A 25,502-nucleotide genomic window follows, 5' to 3' on the forward strand; every position below is an offset into this window, starting at 1 on the left:
AGAGAAACGCGTTACATTTAACCGAGTCTTTAGGGAAACGCGTTTCATTTAACCGAGTCTTTAGAGAAACGCGTTACATTTAACCGAGTCTGTAGGGAAACGCGTTACATTTAACCGAGTCTTTAGAGAAACGCGTTACATTTAACCGAGTCTTTAGAGAAACGCGTTACATTTAACCGAGTCTGTAGGGAAACGCGTTACATTTAACCGAGTCTTTAGAGAAACGCGTTACATTTAACCGAGTCTTTAGGGAAACGCGTTACATTTAACCGAGTCTTTAGAGAAACGCGTTACATTTAACCGAGTCTGTAGGGAAACGCGTTACATTAAACCGAGTCTTTAGAGAAACGCGTTACAATTAACCGAGTCTTTAGGGAAACGCGTTACATTTAACCGAGTCTTTAGGGAAACGCGTTACATTTAACCGAGTCTTTAGGGAAACGCGTTACATTTAACCGAGTCTTTAGGGAAACGCGTTACATTTAACCGAGTCTTTAGAGAAACGCGTTACATATAACCGAGTGTTTAGAGAAACGCGTTACATTTAACCGAGTCTGTAGGGAAACGCGTTTTGTTGAACCGTGTCTTTATTTAACCGATTTTTTTTATAGAAACGTGTGATGTTTAACCGGGTCTTTAGAGAGACGCGTTATGTTTAGCCGAGTATTTAGAGAGACGCGTTATGTCGGGACTTACTGTGCAAACCTTACAAACATTGTCGTGTCAATTTATTTAATGTAGTTACAGCTGCATATTGTAATGAATTAATACATGAATATGACAACAAAGTATAGTAAGTTTCACTCAATGAACTTTACGTATAGCACAGTAGTTTGATATGTATTTATTGAATAGTAGGACATCAATGGAAATTATAAATGTACTTTTCGGTCATGAATAAAAAAAGTAATTTCTGCGTCATTCATATTTCCGAAGATGATTATCTATGGGAATGAAACTGCCATGAACAACTGTTCATTTCTGAATTGTAGATCGATGAGTATTTCAAACAGCCTGGTACAATTGGCGGCAATGACCATACGCTAATAGATGTATTGTAACAGCGAATCGATACTTGTACTTGGCTTCATAACCAAGACACCTTATCTTGAAGAAAAGATATGTTTAAGAAATGGAGTTTGATGTTTGTCATGATAATATCTAACCTTAACAACAATGTACGCTTTAGATTACACGTTGAAGGATTTTAAAACCTCGTGTTGTATTATTCAATTTACTTTTTGCACGAGTACAAGTTCATAAAACCCTGTAAACAAGTTACGTTCATCACCATTCCTGTCAAATAAACCATCAAATCGGTTCCATACGCCAAAATCATGATATTTTGGCGTCACTGATCACGGCTAGCGATATCAACGTTTCTTCTTAGCCAACAATGCCTGTGTCTGGTTTGTGACATGAAACAAATTTCTTAGGACAGGGGGACAAACCATACAATACCATCAAGGCCCGGCGATAGTGGTGGTGGTTGGTATCCTAATTATTATAATAATAATAATAATAAATTTTAATAATAATAATAATAATAATAATAATGATTTGCATCTTATTTTTGTAAAGTGAATGTTTATGGAAATAGTCTATTGAAATATCATAATTTTGCTTTCATAAAATGAATAAAAAAGAAATACAAAGTATTGCATCACAGCGCGTGACTCATCTAGCATTGAAAGCCAGATGGAGTTTTCCAGCACGGATGAATTCACCGGAAATGCCTATCCAGTGTTCTTGAAGTAATCATTTACTAGCATGCTGAATTTGGTATTGGAAAGGAATGTCCTAATAAGCACGTGAAAGTGGATATTTTAGTCTGCGTTTGGACAAACAGCTCACGGTAAAGAACGAGGGAAATAATTTATATTCCATCGAATCCTTCAACACAAATATTTACATCATAAATAAAAGCACCAGGTTATTCAATGCAATGCTCTTTATATAGTTGGATATTTAACGAGCAAAATAATTTGATCTCAAAGTTGTCACATTTTGCATAAATATGTAACAAAATAAATAATACACCAACACTGGTATAAATGATTAAATATAAACAATAAATATGATATAAAAACAAAACAAAAATAAAGTCAAAGCAATCAAGCGTACAACATGATTAACAACATACAATCACAAAGTTCAGGACGGAATGGGGAAATATCACACAGTAAGAAGTTAGGGCTGCACCTCTATCACTCTCAACAAATATCTTGTTTCTGCTTTGAGCTTTGTACAAACAATGGAATTACAGATTTTGAAATGAACACATAAACATCTTAAATAAAACCACCATCATGGTGGAGCTATTAAATAAATTATTATAAGATCTCGATCAAAGCATTGTCTGAACCACTTGTGTCACGTTGTGTCATTTCTAGAGTGACGTCATCGTTCAAAGTGACGTCACTAAGCGTCGAGTTGCAGTCGAGACTGTCATCGGTGTCTTTGACTTTGTCTTGTTCTGTTGCAAATTTTATAAATACCTGAAACAGAAAAGATTTACGATTTAAAAGACCAAAATTTATGATATAGTATCATAAATAAAGGCAAATGTTCCTGCAGTATAGATAACTTACATTGTTAAATTAAAAAATGTGATCCAAGTTTGCACATTATCATTGAAATGGTTTTTGCAATTTTGATTAAAATCTGACTTCTCGTCTGTGCAAAACAAGAAATAATCGACAAAGATCTTCAAGAATACACATAGTGATTCTTTTAAACATGCGTTTCAACAGTTCGATGACTTATTAGTCTACTATTACCTTGTCAAGTGTATTTTGATTGATGCTGTAGTCAACGACACCAAGCGTCACCGGTATTTTCTCCAGGGCCTCTAGTACTTCCGGTAGTTCCCAGCACGTGATCGGAAGTTCCACCAGCAGGGCGTGACTGCCTTGATAGCCAACACTCGCTCCACGTAGAGACCCCTCAAGATGACTGCGTACGGCAGAAAGCGTATTCGGTGAACAGACGACGACGGTAGCCGAATATCCACTTCCGTGTTGAGCTTTTAGGCGAGGGAGCGTCCCAAGGCACCGCAAGCGACCGGCGGCCATAATGGCAAGCCTGTCACACAGCGTCTCACACTCCTCCATGCTAGAAAAGAAAAGGTAAAATGCCACAGTGCCACGGCAACGTAAGTATTGCAACAAAGTAGCTGTTTAGGACGGACGTCACATGCATGATATTCATGCGTGTTTGAATGTGATTGTTGTTTTAGATTAGAATTCTGCAGGTCTATCTACAGTAATAATAAACAAATATCATAAAAATGTTCTTATTTTACAAGTGTTCTGTTTGTTGCTGTTGTTTTAGTTTGACTGTCGTACAGCTTTGTGAAACGTATGAAAGCAAGTATCCATTATTCATTACAAGGCGTTGACGTCGCGTATATACACTTCAGACGTCACGTACATTTAACAAAACATGCTTTGGGAACTATGGTTGGTTATCCGACTTACCTGTGTGAAGAGAAGACGACAGCTGTGCCCCGGCTTGTCTGTCGCTCTATGACGCTCCACAAGTGGCGCTTCGAACAGGGATCCAAACCGGAAGTAGGCTCGTCCTGCAAGCAGTTATTAATTTGTTATTCGGAGTATAATAAAAAAAGTTAACATAAGCTATGAATAGTTATTTACCTACATAACAAAAAAAGCTTGCAAATATCAAAATATCATTGTTTCAAAAAAATCATTCAATTCCATGGGTATATAAACGCAATGTATTTCACAATTATTCATTAAGGAATGTATGCTACTTCAAATGAAATTGCTCATCTACTATTGGCACTCAACTGCTGGAAAAAAAATGTCATACTGGATGAATTTCTTGAAAATGTTGCGCAAAAGACATGTGAACAATTACTGATCGTCGTTTCATAATGTAATTAATATTATCAGATTAGAATGCTGCGTGACAACTAAGTCATGCGGGATATAATAATAGAAATAATCGTTCAACACTTGTAATTCCCTAGGTCTCTTGGCTAAAACTAATTGAATGCAATTGTCAATAATAATAGACAACCTGTTAGATTTCTGCACTATTGCGTTACAGGGAGGTATCAACAGGCACACTGATTCCCTCCCATGATGGGAATTTCAAATGTTTGAATTGTTAACCATTTGACTTTAATATAATTTAAACAAAACGAAAGTGAAAACGAAGTGCATTATATTCGTTTTGATGTAGAAAATAAGAAGCTGAAAATGTGTAGACCTACGTATTTCATTTCAAAATAAGGCCTGGTTTTTTTAATATATTAATCACGTTTAAAAATGCGAATAATCATAGCATGGAAATTATCTATAAATAATGATTGTATTCAGCACGTGTGGAATGTGTCCGTATAAAATCATATACTAAATATGGGTTTAGAAATGGCGTTGTTTTGAAAACATCTGGTAATAATTTCTACTTCCAACAAAAAACACAAATAACCATCTAAATGCTCACAAGGAGGACAAGGGGCGGGTCTCCAATGAGGGCTATGGCCGTTGACAACTTCCGGCGAGTCCCACCGCTCAACTGACCAGCCGCTTGGTCCGCGTACCGCCACACACCAAGCGTCGTCAGGCACTTCCGGATTGCCTATATTGGGGCAGAGAATGAGGATGTAACTTGGTACGCAGTACAGGTTGTAGAAAAAAACACTCTTGTATGTGAACGGTGAAAATAGAAAACTAAAGCATATTTATTGAAATATTACTTAAGGTCTCAGACTCTCACGTCATTGGAACATTTCGTGTCTCATATGTTGACACTTTAAGTAGTTTTCTTCAAGCTAACACATTATTTGAAATTCATAAGACACCCCGCTATTAATAAATTTAATTGTTTGATGCTGAATATGATGATCTTTATAAGTTTTTAACTTCCAATCAAATTCTTGAATATTTGTTTCGAACTATACGTTGTCATTGGAACCTTTTCCTCAAATAAAACATGTCTCACATACCGTATCGCGGTACATTGCAGGTATTCCCCGGAGCCTAGCGTACAGACTGAGATGTTGTCGTGGCGTCAACTCGTCAAAGATGGCGTCATACTGGGGACAGTAGCCCACGTGACGTTGGGTGTCCAATCCCGTGGCTGTCACGCTTTAAAATGAAAGGTCATGACATCATTTACTATTTTGTCTCAACTTTTTAACATCCCTTTTTATTTTGAACGGTTGAAGGAATCAATCTTTTTTTTGACTTTCACAACATATTTGGAATTTTCAAAAGCCTTTTAAGGAGAAATTATAAGTGCAAATCCTTTTCACAACATAACAATACTAACGGCTACAACGGTACCAGGCAATTCACACTTACAGTTACTGTAGTAGAACACATACATATCACCATCGCTATAACGTTATGTGTCATGTGTTCTACAACTTTATTATACCTGTGACCTAGAAGTTTGACGTCCCCGAACGTCGGCCGTAAGTCTCCTGTGAGCATGCGGAACGTTGACGTCTTGCCAGCTCCGTTCACGCCCAGCAATCCGAAACACTAAAACACATGCATACGTAAACGTTTCATTATGTTTGATGGTATTGTAATTTTTCTTCAAATAATTAGATTCCTTGAATATATTTGAAAAAGTACATACAAGAGCTGTTTTGTATGACTTTTTTGATAATATCTGGACAAGATCAATCCAGTTTTGCGTCCTTTTCTGGCAATACTCTGTTTAGGAAAGGTATATAACACATGTTATAAAAAGAATAATTTCGAAATCAGAACGATTATCGTCATTTTTAAATAGCAATGAAGTGTAAGTTTGATTTAAAAGTTATTTTTTTATTCGAAAATGAAGCCATAAACTATTCTTACTGTAATGATTTAAAAGTTGCTTTCGCGTCGTTAAAAGTATTTAAAATGAAATAATCCATGAAAAGTCAGTGAACCAATATCAACTCTTGCAGAATCTCTGACAAGAATCATGAACTAAGTATTTTGATTAAATTCTTCTTAATAAAACTATAAGTGAATTCTTTGAACTTCTTCAATTCTTATATTCGTATATGTATTTAACTGTTTTCTACGTACCTCGCCTCTTGGAACAGAGAAGGTCAAATTGTCTACCGCCTTCACCGAACCACCTCTCCGTTTGTGGTAGACCTGAAGTGAAATACCCGGATATGAAGATTGAACATTATTGTAGCGATAAAATATATGATATATCCAAGATTCGTACTTTATTTCTCCAATTACAATTATGTCAATAACTCTGACCTCACTAGCACAACAACTGATGTGACGACTCTCCCAGAACTAATGTTTATTTATGAAAAATATAGCAATATTTAGAGAAAATGCAAAAGCATAAAGCAGTAAATGTAATTTACGGAGATCTTGAAATCTGGATACCTTTGAAAGGCCTTGTAGTCTAACTACGTCATTATCTGCTGATGACGTCATCGTTCGGCGTCTTTCAAACTCGACGTCAACATCTTCGTCAGGTATTATTCGATTTGCCGGGTAGCTTTTCACCCTAAAATAAATATCAATTGAATGATTAAACACAGTGTTCATGCAAACTTGCAATTATTTAACAAAAAAGTATAGATATACAGCATGAAACATAAATAGTTAAACTAAACCACAAGGCCAGGAAAAATTTGACCCCTTAAATACTTACAAAAGACGGATGATCAGGTGCTAAAATGGTGAATGGCACGGGACACATTTCCTTTCCATGTCAAAATCCAGAATTTAAATAGTTAGAATAATTTTATGAAACTTTAATACATTTTACATTTTATTTGTTCAAATCTATGTATTAACTTAAAGTTAAACTTTCGTCATGTGTCGCTAAACACGTGATGGCAGGCTTGTAGGGTTTACCTAGTCCTACAAAAGAGTTTATATTCAATAAGAAGAGTAACTGCAAACGACACCATGCCCATCACAACCATGGCAACCAGCCTCTTTCCCGCTATTTTCCACGTCATTGCTGACGTCATCTTGTCGAAGTAGCCTGAAAAATAAAATTGTTTGTACTTTTAATACTTTTTAATTAATTTATATCCATTCGTTAATATCTCCTCAATATATCAATTCATTGCAAAATGTGTAATACGCCTTGTGATAAAGACTTACCCAGGTGACTGTAGTATTGGTTGCTATAGTGATTCAGGGCGACAGTCATCATTCCGTTACCAAGGCAATAGTTGGGGAAGATAAGGAACACATCCCCTAGAAACTCGTTCCACGCAGAAACACTCTGAAATATGAAACACATTCACGAAGCCATTTCGGTGGATTTATTAAAAAACAACAACTTTATTTTATTACGCCCAACGTTATGATATGTCCGAGAGCGGTAGTTTCGAGCTTTCGTTTTTCATAGAAGGTGAATGCACATAAGTAAAGATTAAACTTTTCCATAGCGACGGGATATGCTGCCGTATTAACGCCTGTTTATTATTCCGTGTTGCTAATTTGCGTAACAAATTTATAGGATATAAAGTCATGTCCAACGCTAATAGTTTTGTACGACTACCATGATGCCGCCGATACCGGCCGACGACGAAAGCGCTTATATATGTATTTTTTTAAATGTGATCTTTCGACAACGGGCTACAAAAGCGCAGGAATTCCAGTATGTACCTGAGAGAAGTCGAACAGTTTGAGCATGAAGCTGATCTGTACGGAGGTGATGCCGATGAAGAGGTTAGCGACGATGAGACAGATGTACGCCACACTGGGCTCCGTGAATAGAAAACTGGCCGGATACATCATCGGCGTCATCGTCCAACTATAGGTATACAAAGTGTGTCATGTAAATTTGTAAAATGGAATGGTACACAAATGTCATATACCCTAACACAAATTTCACATATCCGTACAAATTGCCACATACCTTTACACAAATGTCACATACCCTTGTACAAATGTCACACACCTTAACACAAATGTCACATTCCCTTAAACAAATGGCACACACATTAACACAAATGTCACACACTCTAATACAAATGTCGCATACCCGTACGCAAATGTCACGCACTCTAACACAACTGTCACAATCTGGTACACAAACGTCACATACCCGTACCGTACACAAATGTCACATACCCGTACCGTACACAAATGTCACATACCCGTACCGTACACAAATGTCACATACCCGTACCGTTCACAAATGTCACAAACCCGTACCCTACACAAATGTCACATACCCGTACCCTACACAGATGTCACATACCCGTACCTACACAGATGTCACATACCCGTACCGTACACAAATGTCACATACCCGTACCGTACACAAATGTCACATACCCGTACCGTACACAGATGTCACATACCCGTACACAAATGTCACATACCCGAACCGTACACAAATGTCACATACCCGTACCGTACACAGATGTCACATACCCGTACACAAATGTCACATACCCGTACCGTACACAAATGTCACATACCCGTACCGTACACAAATGTCACATACCCGTACCGTACACAAATGTCACATACCCGTACCGTACACAAATGTCACATACCCGTACCGTACACAGATGTCACATACCCGTACCCTACACAAATGTCACATACCACATACCCGTACCGTACACATATGCCACATACCCGTACCCTATACAAATGTCACATACCCGAACCCTACACAAATGTCACAATCCCGTACACAAATGTCACATACCCGTACCATACACAAATCATCGTACAATCCCGTACACAGATGTCATATACCCGTACCGTACACAAATGTCACATGCCCGTACCCTACACAAATGGCAAAAAGTACATACTCGTACACAAATGACACATACCCGTACCGAACACAAATGTCACATACCCGTACACAAATGTCACATACCCATACACAAAGGTCACATACCCGTACCGAACACAAATGTCACATACCCGTACACAAATGTCACATACCCGTACACAAATGTCACATACCCGTACACAAATGTCACATACCCGTACACAAATGTCACATACCCGTACACAAATGTCACATACCTGTACCGTACACAAACGTCACATACCCGTACCGTACACAAATGTCACATACCCGTACCGTACACAAATGTCACATACCCGTACCGTACACAAATGTCACATACCCATACACAAAGGTCACATACCCGTACCGAACACAAATGTCACATACCCGTACACAAATGTCACATACCCGTACACAAATGTCACATACCCGTACACAAATGTCACATACCCGTACACAAATGTCACATACCCGTACACAAATGTCACATACCTGTACCGTACACAAACGTCACATACCCGTACCGTACACAAATGTCACATACCCGTACCGTACACAAATGTCACATACCCGTACCCTATACAAATGACACATACCTATACCCTACACAAATGACAAAAAAGTACCGACCTCGAATGTCACATACCCGTACCGTGCACAAATGAAACATACCCGTACACAAATACCCATACCGTAGACACATGTTACGAATCCGTGCCGAACGCAATTTTAACTGCTACATACCAGTACTGTACACAAATGTCACATACCCGTACACAAGGAAGAGCAGTATAACAGCGGTCAAGTTGTCTCCCTCTACGTATGCATCTATCCGGAAGACTAGCAGCACCCCGATAATGCACACCGTCGGTAACAGGCAGTTACACTAAAAATGAAATATATTATATAACATGTGTACAATGTTTTAATAGCCAACAGGAAGTATATGTACGCCGACGCTAGCGACAACATGTAGGCCAACATAACATCTCCAATCACGTTTTCCGATCATTAACAAAGTCTTTACATCTACAAACCAAATGCATGTACTAGTGGGATAAATCAACCATTCAGATAACATATGTTGTTTCTTACAGAACTAAAAGGCTAGTTAAGGCAGCTTTAAACTAACATTTAAATCTGACATATCCCTCTTACTTGTACATTTGTAATTAAGCTGAAAGGGGTGAGCAACAATTAATTATCGATTTTCGGTGGGTAAGGGCTTTCATAAGATTTTTACCATCATCCAGCCCAATCCTACAGTTTGATAATGTATTTATGACTTTGCATACTTTTTATGGGTCTTTCAATAAAAAAGGTATGCTTAAACCAATTAATTATCGAATACATGCTAAATAGTTTTAGCCAGATTCAGACATCACGGACGTTAACTAAAGGAAACTGACCATATCCCATAGAAAGTTGGCTAGCCAGTATGTGACTGGCCGGAGACCGCTGGACATTTGCAGGTGCTTGGCCCGGACTGACCGCTCGTGGACCAGAGTGACCACGAAACTGGCCGGCACAAACGACATAGCGACGATCACGAATATCGCCATCAACACGTCAGTACCGCCCTTACTGGAATTAGGAAAATACTAATAATAAATGAGGATATAAAATGTGAGAAAATTTATGTTAGCATCGTGCTACAACAGAAAAATTATGAACAACATAATTAAAATAAAAACCTAGGAAATTATACTCACATGTAGTCTGAGTTGAGGAAATCATTGGTTGTTTGTTTCATCGGGTGGTTCAACAAAGTTATTCCTGAAAAAAGGAATAGTTACATGATCTTACTGCATGAAAATCACGTTCACTGGACATGACCTAAACGGAAGAAAAAACGTCTTTGAATGCGGGTAAAGGTTTATCTTGTTAGTAAGTTTTGTTGTTTAAAAATAATTAACAGAAAGGAATGTGTGCTCTATAAATGCGTAGCACGGTGTAAGAGGAGCATCAACATTTCCCTTTCAGAGAGCATTTAAAGTTTGGTGTGTGAACATATTTATGCAAACTCTGCAGAATTCACTATCATCCATGAAATCTGCAATCTGAAGTAAGTAGTTACACGCCATACAGATGAAAGACGGAAGTCTCAATCCACCAGTGCCCGGTAGTAGGAAGAACGAGTAGCAGGCGTGATGTACATTTACGTACCGTAAGAGAATGGGTCGTCCATGTTGGACGGAAGTCATTCAACCGGTGCCGGTTAGTAGGATGCCCGTGTTGCAGGCGTGATGTACATTTACGTACCGTAAGATAATGGGTCTACCATGTTGGACGGAAGTCATTCAACAGGTACCGGCTAGTAGGATGCCCGTGTTGCGGGCGTGATGTACATTTACGTACCGTAAGAGAATGGGTCGACCATGTTGGACGGAAGTCATTCAACCGGTGCCGGTTAGTAGGATGCCCGTGTTGCAGGCGTGATGTACATTTACGTACCGTAAGAGAATGGGTCGACCATGTTGGACGAAAGTCATTCAACCGGTGCCGGTTAGTAGGAAGCCCGTGAAGCAGGCGTGATGTTAATGTACGTACCGTAGGAGGCCGGGTCGCCCATGTGAGATGGAAGAGAGGCTCGCAGAAGGGCATTGTGGAAGGTGTTTAGGTAGACAGGCATCGAGTGGTACCCCTTCTGGTTGTACCATACCTGCGAAGAGGACGTGATATGGACAATGGTGAATAAAGATACAATGGTCTTTTATAAACAATTACCACAACAAGTTGAACAAATACAATTCCCTTTACAGACATTAACTTTTGTTTAAGTGGTCAGTTGAAACGCTGTGATAATAATGAATAACAAGAGGGCCATGATGGCCCTAAAACGCTCATCTAAGCAAAGGGCCACAACTCTGTGATAAAGCATTAATAAAAATGTTGCAATTTAAACATAACTTTACTGATGACGATGCCTTGTTTTATATTTGTAAAGGGTCATGCAATAAAGCTACCAGTAAAGTTTCATTGAATTTGGCCTGGTAGTTTCAGAGATTTTTTTTAAAGCAAAACAGTAAGTCGGCCAGTTTGTTGTTGTTGTTGTTGTTGATCAATCGTGACCCCTTGTTGTATTTTGGTAGAAGGTCACCCAAGGAAGCTTCCTGTAAAGTTTCATTGAATTTGACGAGGTAGTTTCAGAGGAGATGTTTTTTTTAAAGCAAACCAGGAAGTCAGCCATTTTGTTGTTGTTGTTGATCAATCGTGACTCCTTGTTGTATTTTTTGTAGAAGGTCACCCAAGGAAGCTTCCTGTAAAGTTTCATTGAATTTGGACTGGTAGTTTCAGAGGAGATGCTTTTTCTAGCAAACAGGAAATCGGCCATTTTGTTGTTGTTGTTGTTAATCAATCGTGACCCCTTGTTGTATTTTTGTAGAGGGACACCAAAGGAAGCTTCCTGTGAAGCTTCATTGAATTTGGCCAGGTAGTGTCAGAGGAGATGTTTTTTAAGCAATTGTTGACGGACGGACCGACGGACGAACTGACGGACGGACGACGGACAAAGACCGATCACAATAGCTCACCTTGAGCACTTCGTGCTCTGGTGAGCTAAAAAATATAAAAGAAACGCTCCTTTTTTCGAGAGAAATATTTTTTAACAATTCCATACCTTTGAATGGTCTTTAACAGCAAACATTGCAACGATGTTATCAGCATTTCCGGTGTTACTTTTATTTTTCAGGATTTCCGGCACATAACTCAAGTCACCGCCGAAAGTGTACCCGCCGTACCTGAAATACCAGGTGTTTCCGTGTCTTAAGCGTGACTAATATAAGCAGAAATGTCCAAACGCTAAATGAATGTAGACTTAAAAATATATTCAGAAAGGTTGCAGTGTTGGTTTCGCATATGTCCTTCTATAATATATGACTGTATTTGATTCCATACTAACATACTTAGTGCTTAACACAGGTGTCCGTCACGTTGACATAAGGCCCTTCAACCTTTGTTATTGTTTCCATAAAATTCTAAGAGTTTGACTGAAACATCATCATACATATATATACAGAAAAATATAAATGTTTTTTTTTAAATAAAACTTGAGAAACAATATTGAATTTCCTTATTATTTCCAAACAGCATCAAAGGACTGAAGGGAAAATTGTTATTGTCCAAACTATATGCCGGACACCTGTGGTACTTGACTTGTAGGATGAACACAAACCTATGACGTCGGTAAACATCATTCGAATACAAGTAGAAATCGTCGTCATTTCCGGTGTCTGATGTTATATCCTGTATGACGTCACCCATGGGCAGGCGCCATTTACTCGGTTCTTGTTTCTCTTCACATGAAAGTCCGGTGTTATCGGCTTTGCATTTGCATTCATCATTATTTACTGAAAGTCTGTAGTTTCCCACTAAATCAGGAAAAGACTGGACACTTGAAAATGTGAGTTTCGTTTCCTTTTCAAAATACTGCGAGCAACTTTCATCAAACATGTTTCTTGTTATGATAGGTGATTTATGCAGGTCACTTGAATTCAAAGTTTTTAATAAACAAGCAGCACCAAGCCCAGACGGTAAATAAAATGTTTCCAGAAGTCTTTCTGGTATATTTTCTGACTTTAACTTTCCATCAACACTTCTTTTTGCGTTGCTTCTTGAGTCTTTATTTAAAGAGAATGGCACAAAGTTTCCAACCGGTTGTGTGGCCTCAAAGTATTGGGCGGTGGACATTTCGATGGGATCAGGGTCCGCTACCCGAGGGGCCGTCAGCGCAATGGTCATGGAAATGGACACGAACAGCGCCGGAAGTAGCACCTGCGAGACGAGCGCCTTCCTGTTCCGCAGCATAAGCCACAGGCGCTTGATGAACAAAGCTTTCATGTGATCCATAAAGCTACGGCGATTGTCGTCCGTGTTGAAATGGTTGTCTAGAAGATCGACATCATCTGAAAAACAAAAACAAAACATTCGAGTTTTTTTAATGGAAGACTTACAGTTGTAACACGAAAGGTCAGATAACTCACGCGCGATTTAAAATGCCTTCTAAAAATGATTCTGTAAAATAACCTTGTGTCAATTTAAGGGATATGGAACCCAAGGCAACACAATTCCAAACAAAAACTTACCAGAAAATGACTCCGGCGGTTCATTGACACTGAAATCGTTTTCTGAAATGTTCACTGAAGAACCAAGGGCGTCCAGCTGTAGATTGTGAGAATCTTTTCCTAGCTTGTCTGAAATACAGGACAAACCACATGATTTGAAAGACCTTGGCATTTAATGTGAACGCATCATGGAGAAAACACTTCTAATGAGATCTAAAGTTTACTTTGATTGTGACTTGTGTGCACTGAACCATGACCAGGTTATTTCTTTACCTGCATTGACCTTGATGAAAACGCTCTCCAGGCCACAGTCACTAAATCCAAATGTGCCAATATGAAGGTCGTCTTTTCTTTCCCGCAAACAATGCATCACATCCACAAGACATTTTCGTTCACTTGTGTCCACTGGTACAACAAAACAAACTTCTTGTGTGCTAATACTCTTCATATGAGCTCGTGGAACATAAGATTTTATAATTTCTAACACAGATTTAGCCTGGATATTCATTTGACCGGAAGTGAATGACACTTGCAACTGGTGCCCGTCGCCATAATGACGCTTAAGAAACGTGGAAGAGCCACCACAGCGCATGCGCCCCTCTGCCATGATCAATATCCGGTCACCAATAGCCTCTGCTTCGTCAAGGTGGTGAGTGGACACAAAGATCGTTCGCCCTAGAACAATTAAGATTCAACCAATGCATGATGTCGTCTAAGTTGGCAACAAAGAAAATTCCAATGGATGACATTTAAAGAAAGCGTCAGTAAAGATACATAATAAAACAACAGAAAGTTAACCTTCTTTCAGACACATACCTTTCTTATACTGTGCGAGCAGTTTCAAGATCGCTCGTCGGGAGTACGGGTCCACGCCAGCTGTCGGTTCATCAAGGAGCACCGTCCGCGCGCCGCCGACGAAGGCAATGGCGATTGACAACTTTCGACACATACCTCCAGATAGGGCGCCCGGCAGACAATTTCGCTTGGCCTCCATACCCAGGTCCGACAGAAGTCTGTCAAAAGTCGTGTATAGAAATGGTAACATAACGTTACATAACGTAGCCTACAAAACCAAACGCGTTCGGATTGGTGAACATATTCAACTGATAATATTCAGATAGCGCGTAGATAGTAGATCAACCATCTAAAATACACCAGGAATTGGTTCACCTGAGTCGAAGATCGTAGCTGCTTAAAGTATTGGTCGACCTGGGTCATAGATCGTAGCTAGACCATGTAAAATACATTAGGAATTGGATGACCTTGGTCGTAGATCGTAGCTAGGCCATGTAAAATACATAAGGAATTGGTTGACCTGGGTCGTAGATCGTAGCTACATCATGTATAATACATAAGAAATTGGTTGACCTGCGTCGAAGATCGTAGCTAGACCATGTAAAAAACATTTGGAATTGGTTGACCTGGGTCGTAGATCGTAGTTAGACCATGTCAAATACATTGGAAATTGGTTGACCTGGGTCGTAGATCGTAGCTAGACCATGAAAAATACATTAGGAATTGGTTGACCATGGTTGTAGATCGTTGCTAGACCATGTAAAATACATTAGAAAATGGTTGACCTTGGTCGTAGATCGTAGCTAGACCATGTAAAATATATTGGAAATTGGTTGACCTGGGTCGAAGATCGTAGCTAGACCATGAAAAAACATTAGGAATTGGTTGACCATGGTTGTAGATCGTAGCTAGACCATGAAAAATACATTAGGAATTGGTCATGATTGAAGATCGTTCCTAGACCATGTAAAATACATTAGAAAATGGTTGACCTGGGTCAAAGATCGTAGCTAGACCATGTAAAATACATTAGGAAATAGTTGATCTGGGTCGTAGATCGTAGCTAGACCATGTACTATACATTAGGAAATAGTTGATCTGGGTCGTACATCCTAGCTAGACCATGTAAAATACATAAGGATATTAACCTGGGTCGTAGATCCTAGCTAGACCATGTAAAATACATAAGGATATTAACCTGGGTCATAGATCGTAGCTAGACCATGTAAAATACATTCGGAATTGGTTTACTATGGTCGTAGATCGTAGCTTAACCATATAAAATACATTAGGAATTGTTTGACCAGGGTCGTAGATCATAGCAAGACCATGTAAAATACATTAGGAATTCTTGACCAGGGTCGTAGATCATAGCAAGACCATGTAAAATACATTAGGAATTCTTGACCAGGGTCGTAGATCATAGCAAGACCATGTAAAATACATTAGGAATTCTTGACCAGGGTCGTAGATCATAGCAAGACCATGTAAAATACATTTGGAATTGGTTGACCAGGGTCGTAGATCATAGCAAAACCATGTAAAATACATTAGGAATTGGTTGACCAGGGTCGTAGATCATAGCAAGACCATGTAGAATACATAACGATTTGGTTGACCTGTGTCCTAGATGCGCCAATTTCACACACGTACTATATTTGAAGTGTGTCTGATCAAAAGTCGTACAATTTATTAATATATTTGTAAGAAATATACATTTTCATACTTGACAAAGCTGTCACTAGATGAGGATTAGGTTCAAGGGTTAGTATACCTTTTTATTTCTGTCTTCGCGTCCTTCAATGAAACGCCTTTCAATCTTGAGTAAAATAGAATGTGTTCCTCTACCGTCATACTGAAAAGTAACAAAACTTCTCGAATGTCAAGCATCAATTCTAAAGGTAAGATGGCAATACGAGGGCAGAAAGTAAATGGTTCTAACAACTTCTTTACTGAATGCCGTTTAGAACATTTTCGCCTTCACTCCTAGAGGTACACAATGGAGAAGGTATATCTTTTTTGAAATATTCAAGAATAATTGCACTGTTGAATCAAGGTGTAATGTTGTTATAAACCAGTGTTTTACTCGGGTCGTACTTACCAGTCGAATAACACGTTATGCTGTGGACAGACGCCCATGTCACGACGAAGCTCGCGCATTGACGTCCTGACGTCAAGTCCGTACACGGTCGCCGTGCCCGACGTAGGAGGAAACAAGCCCGTTAAAATACTCCTGAAAATGCAACCAAGTCGGATCTCATAGTTTCTGCTTAAAAAAACGAGTTTATTATTAACGATTTGAAACCATTAATTACTGCAGTCAACTTAAAACATGTGCATTCAGTGTTTCTTTGCGTATTACATATATAGTACGTCGCTTATGTGTATGTCAGGCGGAAAAAAATCTTTCTTCGACTATAAACAACACTTTCATAACTGCTCTCTAGTAAGACGCTCTCACATACATGGTCGTTGTTTTCCCGGCGCCGTTATGCCCCAGGAAGGCGGTGACCTGGTCCTCATACAAGGTGAAGGTCAAACCGTCCACTGCCGCCCGTCCATCCTTTCCATCGTACGTCTAAAGGACAGAAAATCGAAAAAAACATATAATTATGATAGTCAAACAAGAAACCATTGCGGCATAAACATCTTAGGGCGGAAAGTATAACTTTAAAGTTTTTTTCATTATTGTATTTAACTTTAAACATTTTTGCAAAGCATGCAGTTCACTTGGTTACAGCTAAAGATGAGGAGAAGCGTCCCGTGCTGCTGTACCTTTTTACCATTGGCAAACCGTTTACTACAGTACTGCAATTAGGATTTGTAAACCTTAACGGTGAATAAAACAATACAAATAAATGACTTAATGTTATGTACCTTCCGGAGATTGTTTACCACCACGGCTGGCTTCAGACCTGTCGGCCCGGCCTCCATCCGACAGTCACATTCCTGGCTACATCCGCACCAATACACGCCCGAGTCTGCGAAAGAAAATGTATGTATAACATATAGAGTACAGCTAAACACCACAGCGGGACTCAGACCAGGCGGCCCGGCCTCCACCCGACAGTCACATTCCTGGCTACATCCGCACCAAGACACGCCCGAGTCTGCGAAAGGAAATACATGTATAACATATAGAGTATAGCTCAACACCATGGCGGGACTCCGAGTCGGGCGGGACTCCGAGTCGGCCCGGCCTCCATCCGACAGTCACATTCCTTGCTACATTCGCACCAATACACGCCAGTGTCTGCGAAAGGAAATATAACACACATAGAGTATGGCTCAACACCACGGTGGGACTCAGACCAGGCGGCCCGGCCTCCACCCGACAGTCACATTCCTTGCTACATTCGCACCAATACACGCCAGTGTCTGCGAAAGGAAATATAACACATATAGAGTATGGCTCAACACCACGGTGGGACTCAGACCAGGCGGCCCGGCCTCCACCCGACAGTCACATTCCTTGCTACATTCGCACCAATACACGCCAGTGTCTGCGAAAGGAAATATAACACACATAGAGTATGGCTCAACACCACGGTGGGACTCAGACCAGGCGGCCCGGCCTCCACCCGACAGTCACATTCCTTGCTACATTCGCACCAATACACGCCAGTGTCTGCGAAAGGAAATATAACACACATAGAGTATGGCTCAACACCACGGTGGGACTCAGACCAGGCGGCCAGGCCTCCACCCGACAGTCACATTCCTTGCTACATTCGCACCAATACACGCCAGTGTCTGCGAAAGGAAATATAACACACATAGAGTATGGCTCAACACCACGGTGGGACTCAGACCAGGCGGCCAGACCTCCACCCGACAGTCACATTCCTTGCTACATTCGCACCAATACACGCCAGTGTCTGCGAAAGGAAATATAACACACATAGAGTATGGCTCAACACCACGGTGGGACTCAGACCAGGCGGCCAGGCCTCCACCCGACAGTCACATTCCTTGCTACATTCGCACCAATACACGCCAGTGTCTGCGAAAGGAAATATAACACACATAGAGTATAATTCAACAACATGGTGAGCCTCAGACCATTCGGCCGGACCTCGACCCGACAGTCACATTCCTGGCTACATACGCACCAATACACGCCAGTGTCTGCAAAAGGAAACGTTACACATATAGTGTATAGCTCAACACCACGGCGGGCCTTCCACCGAAAGTCACACTCCTGGCTACACCCACACAAATACAAGCCGGAGTATGCGAAAGGAAATACAACACAAATAAAAAATAGTTGACCACCACCAGCCGGCCCGGGCTCTATTCGACACACACACTATTTGCTCGATCCGCACCAACACTCGTCTAGTCTGTCAAAATCCGTCTTAAAAGAGATATCCCCTAACTGAAAACGGTCAGTCCGAAATTTAGATCTAAAATTGTGTACCTCTAATTGTCAACATTGTGGGAGCAAAGAAAGATAAACTTCAATGTTTGAATGCAACTATACCAACCGTAGTTGTCGTTTTCCGTACGAGTGTCACTTTGGTTATGTTGCAGACGATATTTTTTACGAATCCCAAACAGTCGCTCGGGTGACCATGACGTCATATCTGATGTGACACCGCACCAGAAGCTAGGCGTGAGTGGAAAATACCACGGCTTCGGGATACCGTAAGCACCTAAAGTCAAAAACAAACATTCATTTTAATTTAACATGATAGTACAACTGCATGTAATAGAAATTTCTTAACATTAATCATTCGTTTTAATACATCAATCCCTTTCTGCCAACCTAAGGCCGTAAAGGTTAAGCCCCCATTGATTTTGTATGTATTCTCTTTTAACAGTTATGTTTTGATTTACATAAATTCTTGAAATGTAAATATCTTCGGGATGAAAGGGATATTCCTTGACGTCATACACGATAAAACACTAGGACACACCTGTGTGTATTATCTTACTGTGACATACACCTTACTCGGACCTACCTTGATGTATATTTCAATGGGACCTTCCCATGTGTATCTTTTCGCTTGGACCTACCCGGGTGTATATTCTTACTGGGACCTACCGGATGTATATCTCCCTTGAACCTACCTTACACTGGGACCTACCCAGATGTATATCTCACTTGGAATTAACCCTTATTTGGACCTACCTGTTGTATATTTCATCGAAACCTAAGCGGTTGTACATGTTTATTCTCACTGGAACCTACCCGGATATATATTCTCGATGTACCAGGCCAGCAGAAAGTACAGTAGAGTGTCCCCAGCCATAATAACTAGAGCGTGAAGCATTGAGAAGTCATCCTTCTCCCGGGGTGAGCTCCCAAGGGTCACCCACTGCAGCCCCGACCCCTCCAACTCGTACAGAAACAGATACTTTCCGCCTAAACCAAGGGCTGACGTTGACAGCAGCGACTGGAATATCCAAAAAAGTATTTATAAATAAGCACCTTAAAGTTTTCCATAAAAGATAGGGAATTTTAAATTTACGTAATTTCGTAATCGTATTAGCTGTATGTTTACGTTAACCTTAAATGAAAGTTACAACTATTTAAGGATGTGTTAGAACAATTCTCGAAATTTAAGGACCGTTCGTCGCTCATATAGAAGTGGAACAAATTCAGTTTCGTTTAAATATTTGCAATAGTTTTTAGTATTGCTTGTAAAGGGTAAACAGTATTTAGACTGTATATTTTCAACACAATGTCAAATCGTTTCATTTTATGACTTCTTCCACAAATTGTGAAACTAGCGATCGATATTGATCTGTCCGTTTTATCCCTAAAACTACTATCCCTCTCTACATGTATTTACCGCTGCACACTTGATGCTTGCGGAAGTCTGCGTCTTCCGGACACTTTCGGTAACGGCGATGTACATGTACGGCACGTAGGTGACAAAGTAGAAGATGCCGGCACACGCCGCCGCCAGCTTCGCCCGGGAAAACACACTCGCCACCAGGAATCTGCCGAGGAAAAGCATGAAAAGAGGATGATGAAATGGACGTTTTGTAGGTGGGTATCGAACACTTAAATGTCTGTGAGTGGTAGTGAACGTTCTTTCTATTAAGAAAATATCGGACTTAATCGTTTAGAATAATAATTGACCATGATTGGCTATGGTGTCAGTAAAAATAATTTGTTATGGCCTAGAGTGATATTGGCCGAGGCGAGGCAACGACAACTGTATACACGTAATAAGTACTGTTGCCATACGAGAATGCTATGGACGAGATGGCGAACGTCTCCAAGTAGATAAAGATGATAATTGGGTTGGAGCGAGGAAGAACGTTCCCAGCGTGGAGCATCACCGTAATCGCGGCCGCCGTCAGGGAGAATTGGAGACCAGAAGTGATCAGCCAGCCGCTCCAGTGTACGCCGTCCCCTAGGCCCATCATCCGCATCACCTGATGACGGAGTAGAGAGAGAGAAAGGTGACATACAATAGCTTGTATAACTGAAGGATCATGGAATAGTCCATAAAACTAATTGTACATCGGTTCATACATGCATATGATCATAAATTAGTTCATGAGGCAGTAAATTCAGTATATAAAGCCTATAATTGTACTATATAGAGTGTTTTCTTTCGTAGTTAGAGCTTAGTTAAATGTCAATGTTAAGTACAACAAATAAGGAAGCAATTGCCAGCCACGTGTTGTCAAGATCATCTCAGAGATACGTGGGATGACACTACAGTGCCCTTTAGAAACCGGGAATGTCTGAAAACTGTCATTACAGCACTATTGCACACTGCAAGTGTTTCTATTTCTATGTTCGTGCATTACAAACACACTTCTTTATGGTCATCTCTCGTCATTATTGATAACCCCTTAGCCTGCACTAAAGTCCTCCTAGGATTAAAATGGACGGAACACAAAGGTGCCACGTAATGCTAACAATACAATAGTCCCCTATCGGTTTTGTTGTCATAGTGACAATATTTGTAAATGATATGCATACTTTCCGTCTTTGTTACTAACCCATTGTACACAAGGTTTCATATACCTAGTACGCATACTTCTTGAATTATCGCAGGATCCACTAAAAAGTAATCTAATAATGGCTTCTTTGTACATACCAAGTTTCATGAATGTATACTACATTAAAACGTTAATATACCAAGATCTGTCAAAAAGTGGTATTTACAAATTGTTCGTTGCCAAAGAAACCAAACTTTTTGATTGAAAAAATAAAACAACGTGCATAATTTTCTTTCTAATTTTTTTATCCACATACAAACTTGCATTATCCTAGCTTGAATAATTCTAGAGTTATTGTAAGTTTAAGTCGAACAGTGGTATAAAACATATATATTCATTGTTTTAGTTAAACGCAACTGGGTGCTTGCATGATTCTCGAGTTATTGCAGCCTCCAGTTTATATTCGAAGGGACGGACGGAAGGTCGGCAAACCAGTAGGGCACTTGTATGGCAGGTAGAAATTTGTACATAGAATCTTAAGAAATCAGCCGATTTACGGATCTAGTAGTGGAACGTCAAAATGGCTCCCTGTTCTAAAAGGTACGAAAGAAAGGCTATTGTGGAACGCATGTAAATAGTTTCTCATAGTAGTGTGATATGCATCGTCGGACACTCCCGATCAATACTATGCTATGCTTCGTTGTGTATGGTGGGCGATTTGGCTACGAAACTTACGTATTCATAAATAATTAATGAGGCAAGGTACCAGGTGCTTTCCCGTAGAAAATTCTTCTGGCTAAAACCGAATTTGAAACGGGTTTACCTTTTCATTACAATGACTATTGACAGCAGTCAAGACCACACAGCCATGGAGGCTACTGACACAAATGGGTTATTAAAGATTTTTTAATTGTTACATCGAAGTCATTAGAAGAAGAGTTGTCTTCCCTATAAACTAAACCCAGATTTTGTCAGTCAATTGTCCCACGGTATATAAGAAGTATAAAGGAATTAAGTACCATGATTGCCGACCATATATATTGAGTGTAAGTCAGTGACTGGCAGACCATTTTCGACCATTAGGTAATTTTCTCATATCAGAACGGCCAGACGGAACAGACAGAACTCTTACCATGTAATATATAGCGTGCGTATCAAATGCAATATTTCAATATATTCACATAACTAACCTTGACATTATGGTACAAAACAGTTACAGCATCCGTAATTGAAATTATACAAACTTCGTTCCAAAATAGTGCTTATACTTGCATTAAATCGTTCTTATATTAACAACAACGTTTAATTCACCTCCTTTAGCCGGACTTCCTTCTCGTGCACGAGTCTCTGCACGAGTATGGCCACCGCGTACACCCAAGCCAGCATCAGGCACAGCGGCACAACGTGCTGGATCAGCCACACAAACCTGACAGGTGAAAACATTGGTAAGACATGATGAAAACATGTTCCTCTGACACGTGACAACATCAATTATGTGAGTCAACTGGCAGACATGTACCTATGCCACGTGAATACATGTGCATGCCAAGTGGCAGAATGGTACCTATGCCACGTGAGAACATGTGCATGTCAAGTGGCAGAATTATACCTATGCCACGTGACAACATGTGCAAGTCAAGTGGCAGAATTATACCTCTGACACGTGACAACATTTGCATGTCAAGTGGCAGAATTGTACCATTGACACGTGACAACATGTGCAAGTCAAGTGGCAGAATTGTACCATTGACACGTGACAACGTGTGCAAGTCAAGTGGCAGAATTATACCTCTGACACGTGACAACATTTGCATGTCAAGTGGCAGAATTGTACCATTGACACGTGACAACATGTGCAAGTCAAGTGGCAGAATTGTACCATTGACACGTGACAACGTGTGCAAGTCAAGTGGCAGAATTGTGACATTGATACGTGACAACATGTGCATGTCAAGTGGCAGAATTGTACCATTGACACGTGACAACATGTGCAAGTCAAGTGGCAGAATTGTACCATTGACACGTGACAGCATTTGCAAGTCAAGTGGCAGAATTGTACCATTGCCACGTGACAACATGTACAAGTCAAGTGGCAGAATTGTACCATTGACACGTGACAACATGTGCAAGTCAAGTGGCAGAATTGTACCATTGACACGTGACAACATTTGCAAGTCAAGTGGCAGAATTGTACCATTGACACTTGACAACATGTGCAAGTCAAGTGGCATAATTGTACCATTGACATGTGACAACATGTGCAAGTCAAGTGGCAGAATTATACCTCTGACACGTGACAACATTTGCATGTCAAGTGGCAGAATTGTACCATTGACACGTGACAACATGTGCAAGTCAAGTGGCAGAATTGTACCATTGACACGTGACAACATGTGCAAGTCAAGTGGCAGAATTGTACCATTGACACGTGACAGCATTTAGAATTGATGTGGCAGATATGTACCTCTGACACGTTAAAACACTGGGAATAATTGTTGAATAATTGTTGAAGACTTATTTATCCAACAAGTGATAACATTAAGAAGTTATGTGGCTGACATGGATTATAACTCAAATATGAGTCGTGACACGCAACTTGTATGACCGTTATATGTGGGAGCAAAATGATTACGTGAAAATAAGCTTAATACGTTATGTACCTCGGGAAACAAGTAATAGATACCAGAGCTGACACCGGCAGTCACAAACAAGGGAAAGCATGGCACAGTGACGTTATTATAAAATTACTAAACAAAAAATATGACACGAGGTGGGCGAAGTCATTCAAGAAACATTTTTGCCAAAATACATAACAAAGAATTTGAGCGGCACTCTCAAAAGTATTACTAGGATGTGTAACTAACGTGCTTTAACAACTCATATATACTCTTGTTGCATAATTTTACCGGCAAATGAATAAGATCATAATAAATATATGTATCCTGGAAAAAAGAATAGCATTATGTAAATAAGCGATTACTTACTGGTCCCAGTTCCAGCAGGGGTAGGGCATCCGGTGGAGCAGCGCGCCATGCCGGAAATAGGCCGTGCCCGTTTGTAGGGACACAATCGCCCGTTCTATAGCCTCCTAGGAAGAGAGAACATGTCACGTGATGTAAACCGAGTTTGATCTTTGATGTGGTATGGTAAAAGGTACTCCATGAAAAAGAAGTTGAAATTGGTGTGCACAGGGGTATAAGTATGTTCGGACTCGGAGCTTATATAGTTACCTGTATCCAGACAAAGCCAAAGTTGTAGTAATCTAGGTTGTTGGATCCCGGGCTTGGATACCATATTGGCGCTCGCACCTGATTGGTCGGCGGGTTCAAGGTAGCGTTCTGTCGAATACGGTACCGGATATGACGTGGCAGATTGACGTCACCGAGGTTATCGAACACTAAGCCTGAGAAGTAAATGCATTTTGTGATATTTCAGAGGTTTAGACAAAGCGTTGCGAACAAAAGTGACCATCTTTTCCTTATCAAAGTAAGCCGCTTTAAACTTTACAGAATACTCAAACCTGACTATAAAGGCAGATTCCATGTCATCGGGGACATTTTATGTAACACTAGTAGTGACGGGGACGTTAGATTTTATGCAAAGCGACGCATGTACCAGCGATGACGGTGACGTTATCCCGGAACTGTCTGGTAAGGAAGTAGTTCTCCAGGTCCGCCTCAGATGAAAAGCCCCGGAAAAGGTCCAAGTTGACGCTGCCCACCCCGGTCAGCCACAGGCACGTCAGATCTCCCAGGCCGCTCACTGCCCGCTGTCCGTGCTTGACCAACACATCCACTACAGCTGAGGTTGAGTTGTCCTGGAGTGAGATGAAATTGTGGGGAAAGTTTTAAAATTGTGTATTTAACAGTCTTTATGCTTTCCCAATCTCCCATAACAGTTATACAGAATTCAGGTTTTCATTGCCATTAGAATATGCAAAAAAAAGGAAAAATGTTTTTAACCGAAAAA

At 40.2% G+C, this 25,502-nt stretch overlaps 1 protein-coding gene across 1 annotated transcript in view; it reads right to left on the reverse strand.

Moving 5' to 3' along the window:
- Nucleotides 1-812: 812 nt before the first annotated feature.
- Nucleotides 813-25,502, reverse strand: part of LOC128224911 (ATP-binding cassette sub-family A member 2-like) — a 33,258-nt gene continuing 8,568 nt past the window's right edge. The window contains exons 16-47 of the mRNA XM_052935005.1: nt 25,149-25,350; nt 24,764-24,936; nt 24,518-24,621; nt 22,845-22,959; nt 20,827-21,017; nt 20,426-20,576; nt 19,822-20,026; nt 19,115-19,282; nt 17,505-17,608; nt 17,093-17,205; nt 16,729-16,860; nt 16,402-16,482; nt 14,649-14,845; nt 14,106-14,507; nt 13,854-13,961; nt 12,944-13,673; nt 12,389-12,509; nt 11,320-11,431; nt 10,482-10,545; nt 10,179-10,353; nt 9,540-9,655; nt 7,620-7,767; nt 7,110-7,233; nt 6,855-6,987; nt 6,378-6,501; nt 6,057-6,128; nt 5,410-5,516; nt 4,976-5,117; nt 4,474-4,608; nt 3,480-3,583; nt 2,781-3,114; nt 813-2,498 (exon numbers count right to left, since the gene is read on the reverse strand). Coding sequence (XP_052790965.1) covers nt 2,334-2,498; nt 2,781-3,114; nt 3,480-3,583; nt 4,474-4,608; nt 4,976-5,117; nt 5,410-5,516; nt 6,057-6,128; nt 6,378-6,501; nt 6,855-6,987; nt 7,110-7,233; nt 7,620-7,767; nt 9,540-9,655; nt 10,179-10,353; nt 10,482-10,545; nt 11,320-11,431; nt 12,389-12,509; nt 12,944-13,673; nt 13,854-13,961; nt 14,106-14,507; nt 14,649-14,845; nt 16,402-16,482; nt 16,729-16,860; nt 17,093-17,205; nt 17,505-17,608; nt 19,115-19,282; nt 19,822-20,026; nt 20,426-20,576; nt 20,827-21,017; nt 22,845-22,959; nt 24,518-24,621; nt 24,764-24,936; nt 25,149-25,350 — 5,352 coding nt within the window. The 3' untranslated portion in view covers nt 813-2,333. The remainder of the gene's footprint in view (nt 2,499-2,780; nt 3,115-3,479; nt 3,584-4,473; nt 4,609-4,975; nt 5,118-5,409; nt 5,517-6,056; nt 6,129-6,377; nt 6,502-6,854; nt 6,988-7,109; nt 7,234-7,619; nt 7,768-9,539; nt 9,656-10,178; nt 10,354-10,481; nt 10,546-11,319; nt 11,432-12,388; nt 12,510-12,943; nt 13,674-13,853; nt 13,962-14,105; nt 14,508-14,648; nt 14,846-16,401; nt 16,483-16,728; nt 16,861-17,092; nt 17,206-17,504; nt 17,609-19,114; nt 19,283-19,821; nt 20,027-20,425; nt 20,577-20,826; nt 21,018-22,844; nt 22,960-24,517; nt 24,622-24,763; nt 24,937-25,148; nt 25,351-25,502) is intronic.

The sequence above is a fragment of the Mya arenaria genome, chromosome 17, assembly GCF_026914265.1.
Source record: "Mya arenaria isolate MELC-2E11 chromosome 17, ASM2691426v1".
NCBI classification, from domain to species: Eukaryota; Metazoa; Mollusca; class Bivalvia; order Myida; family Myidae; genus Mya; species Mya arenaria.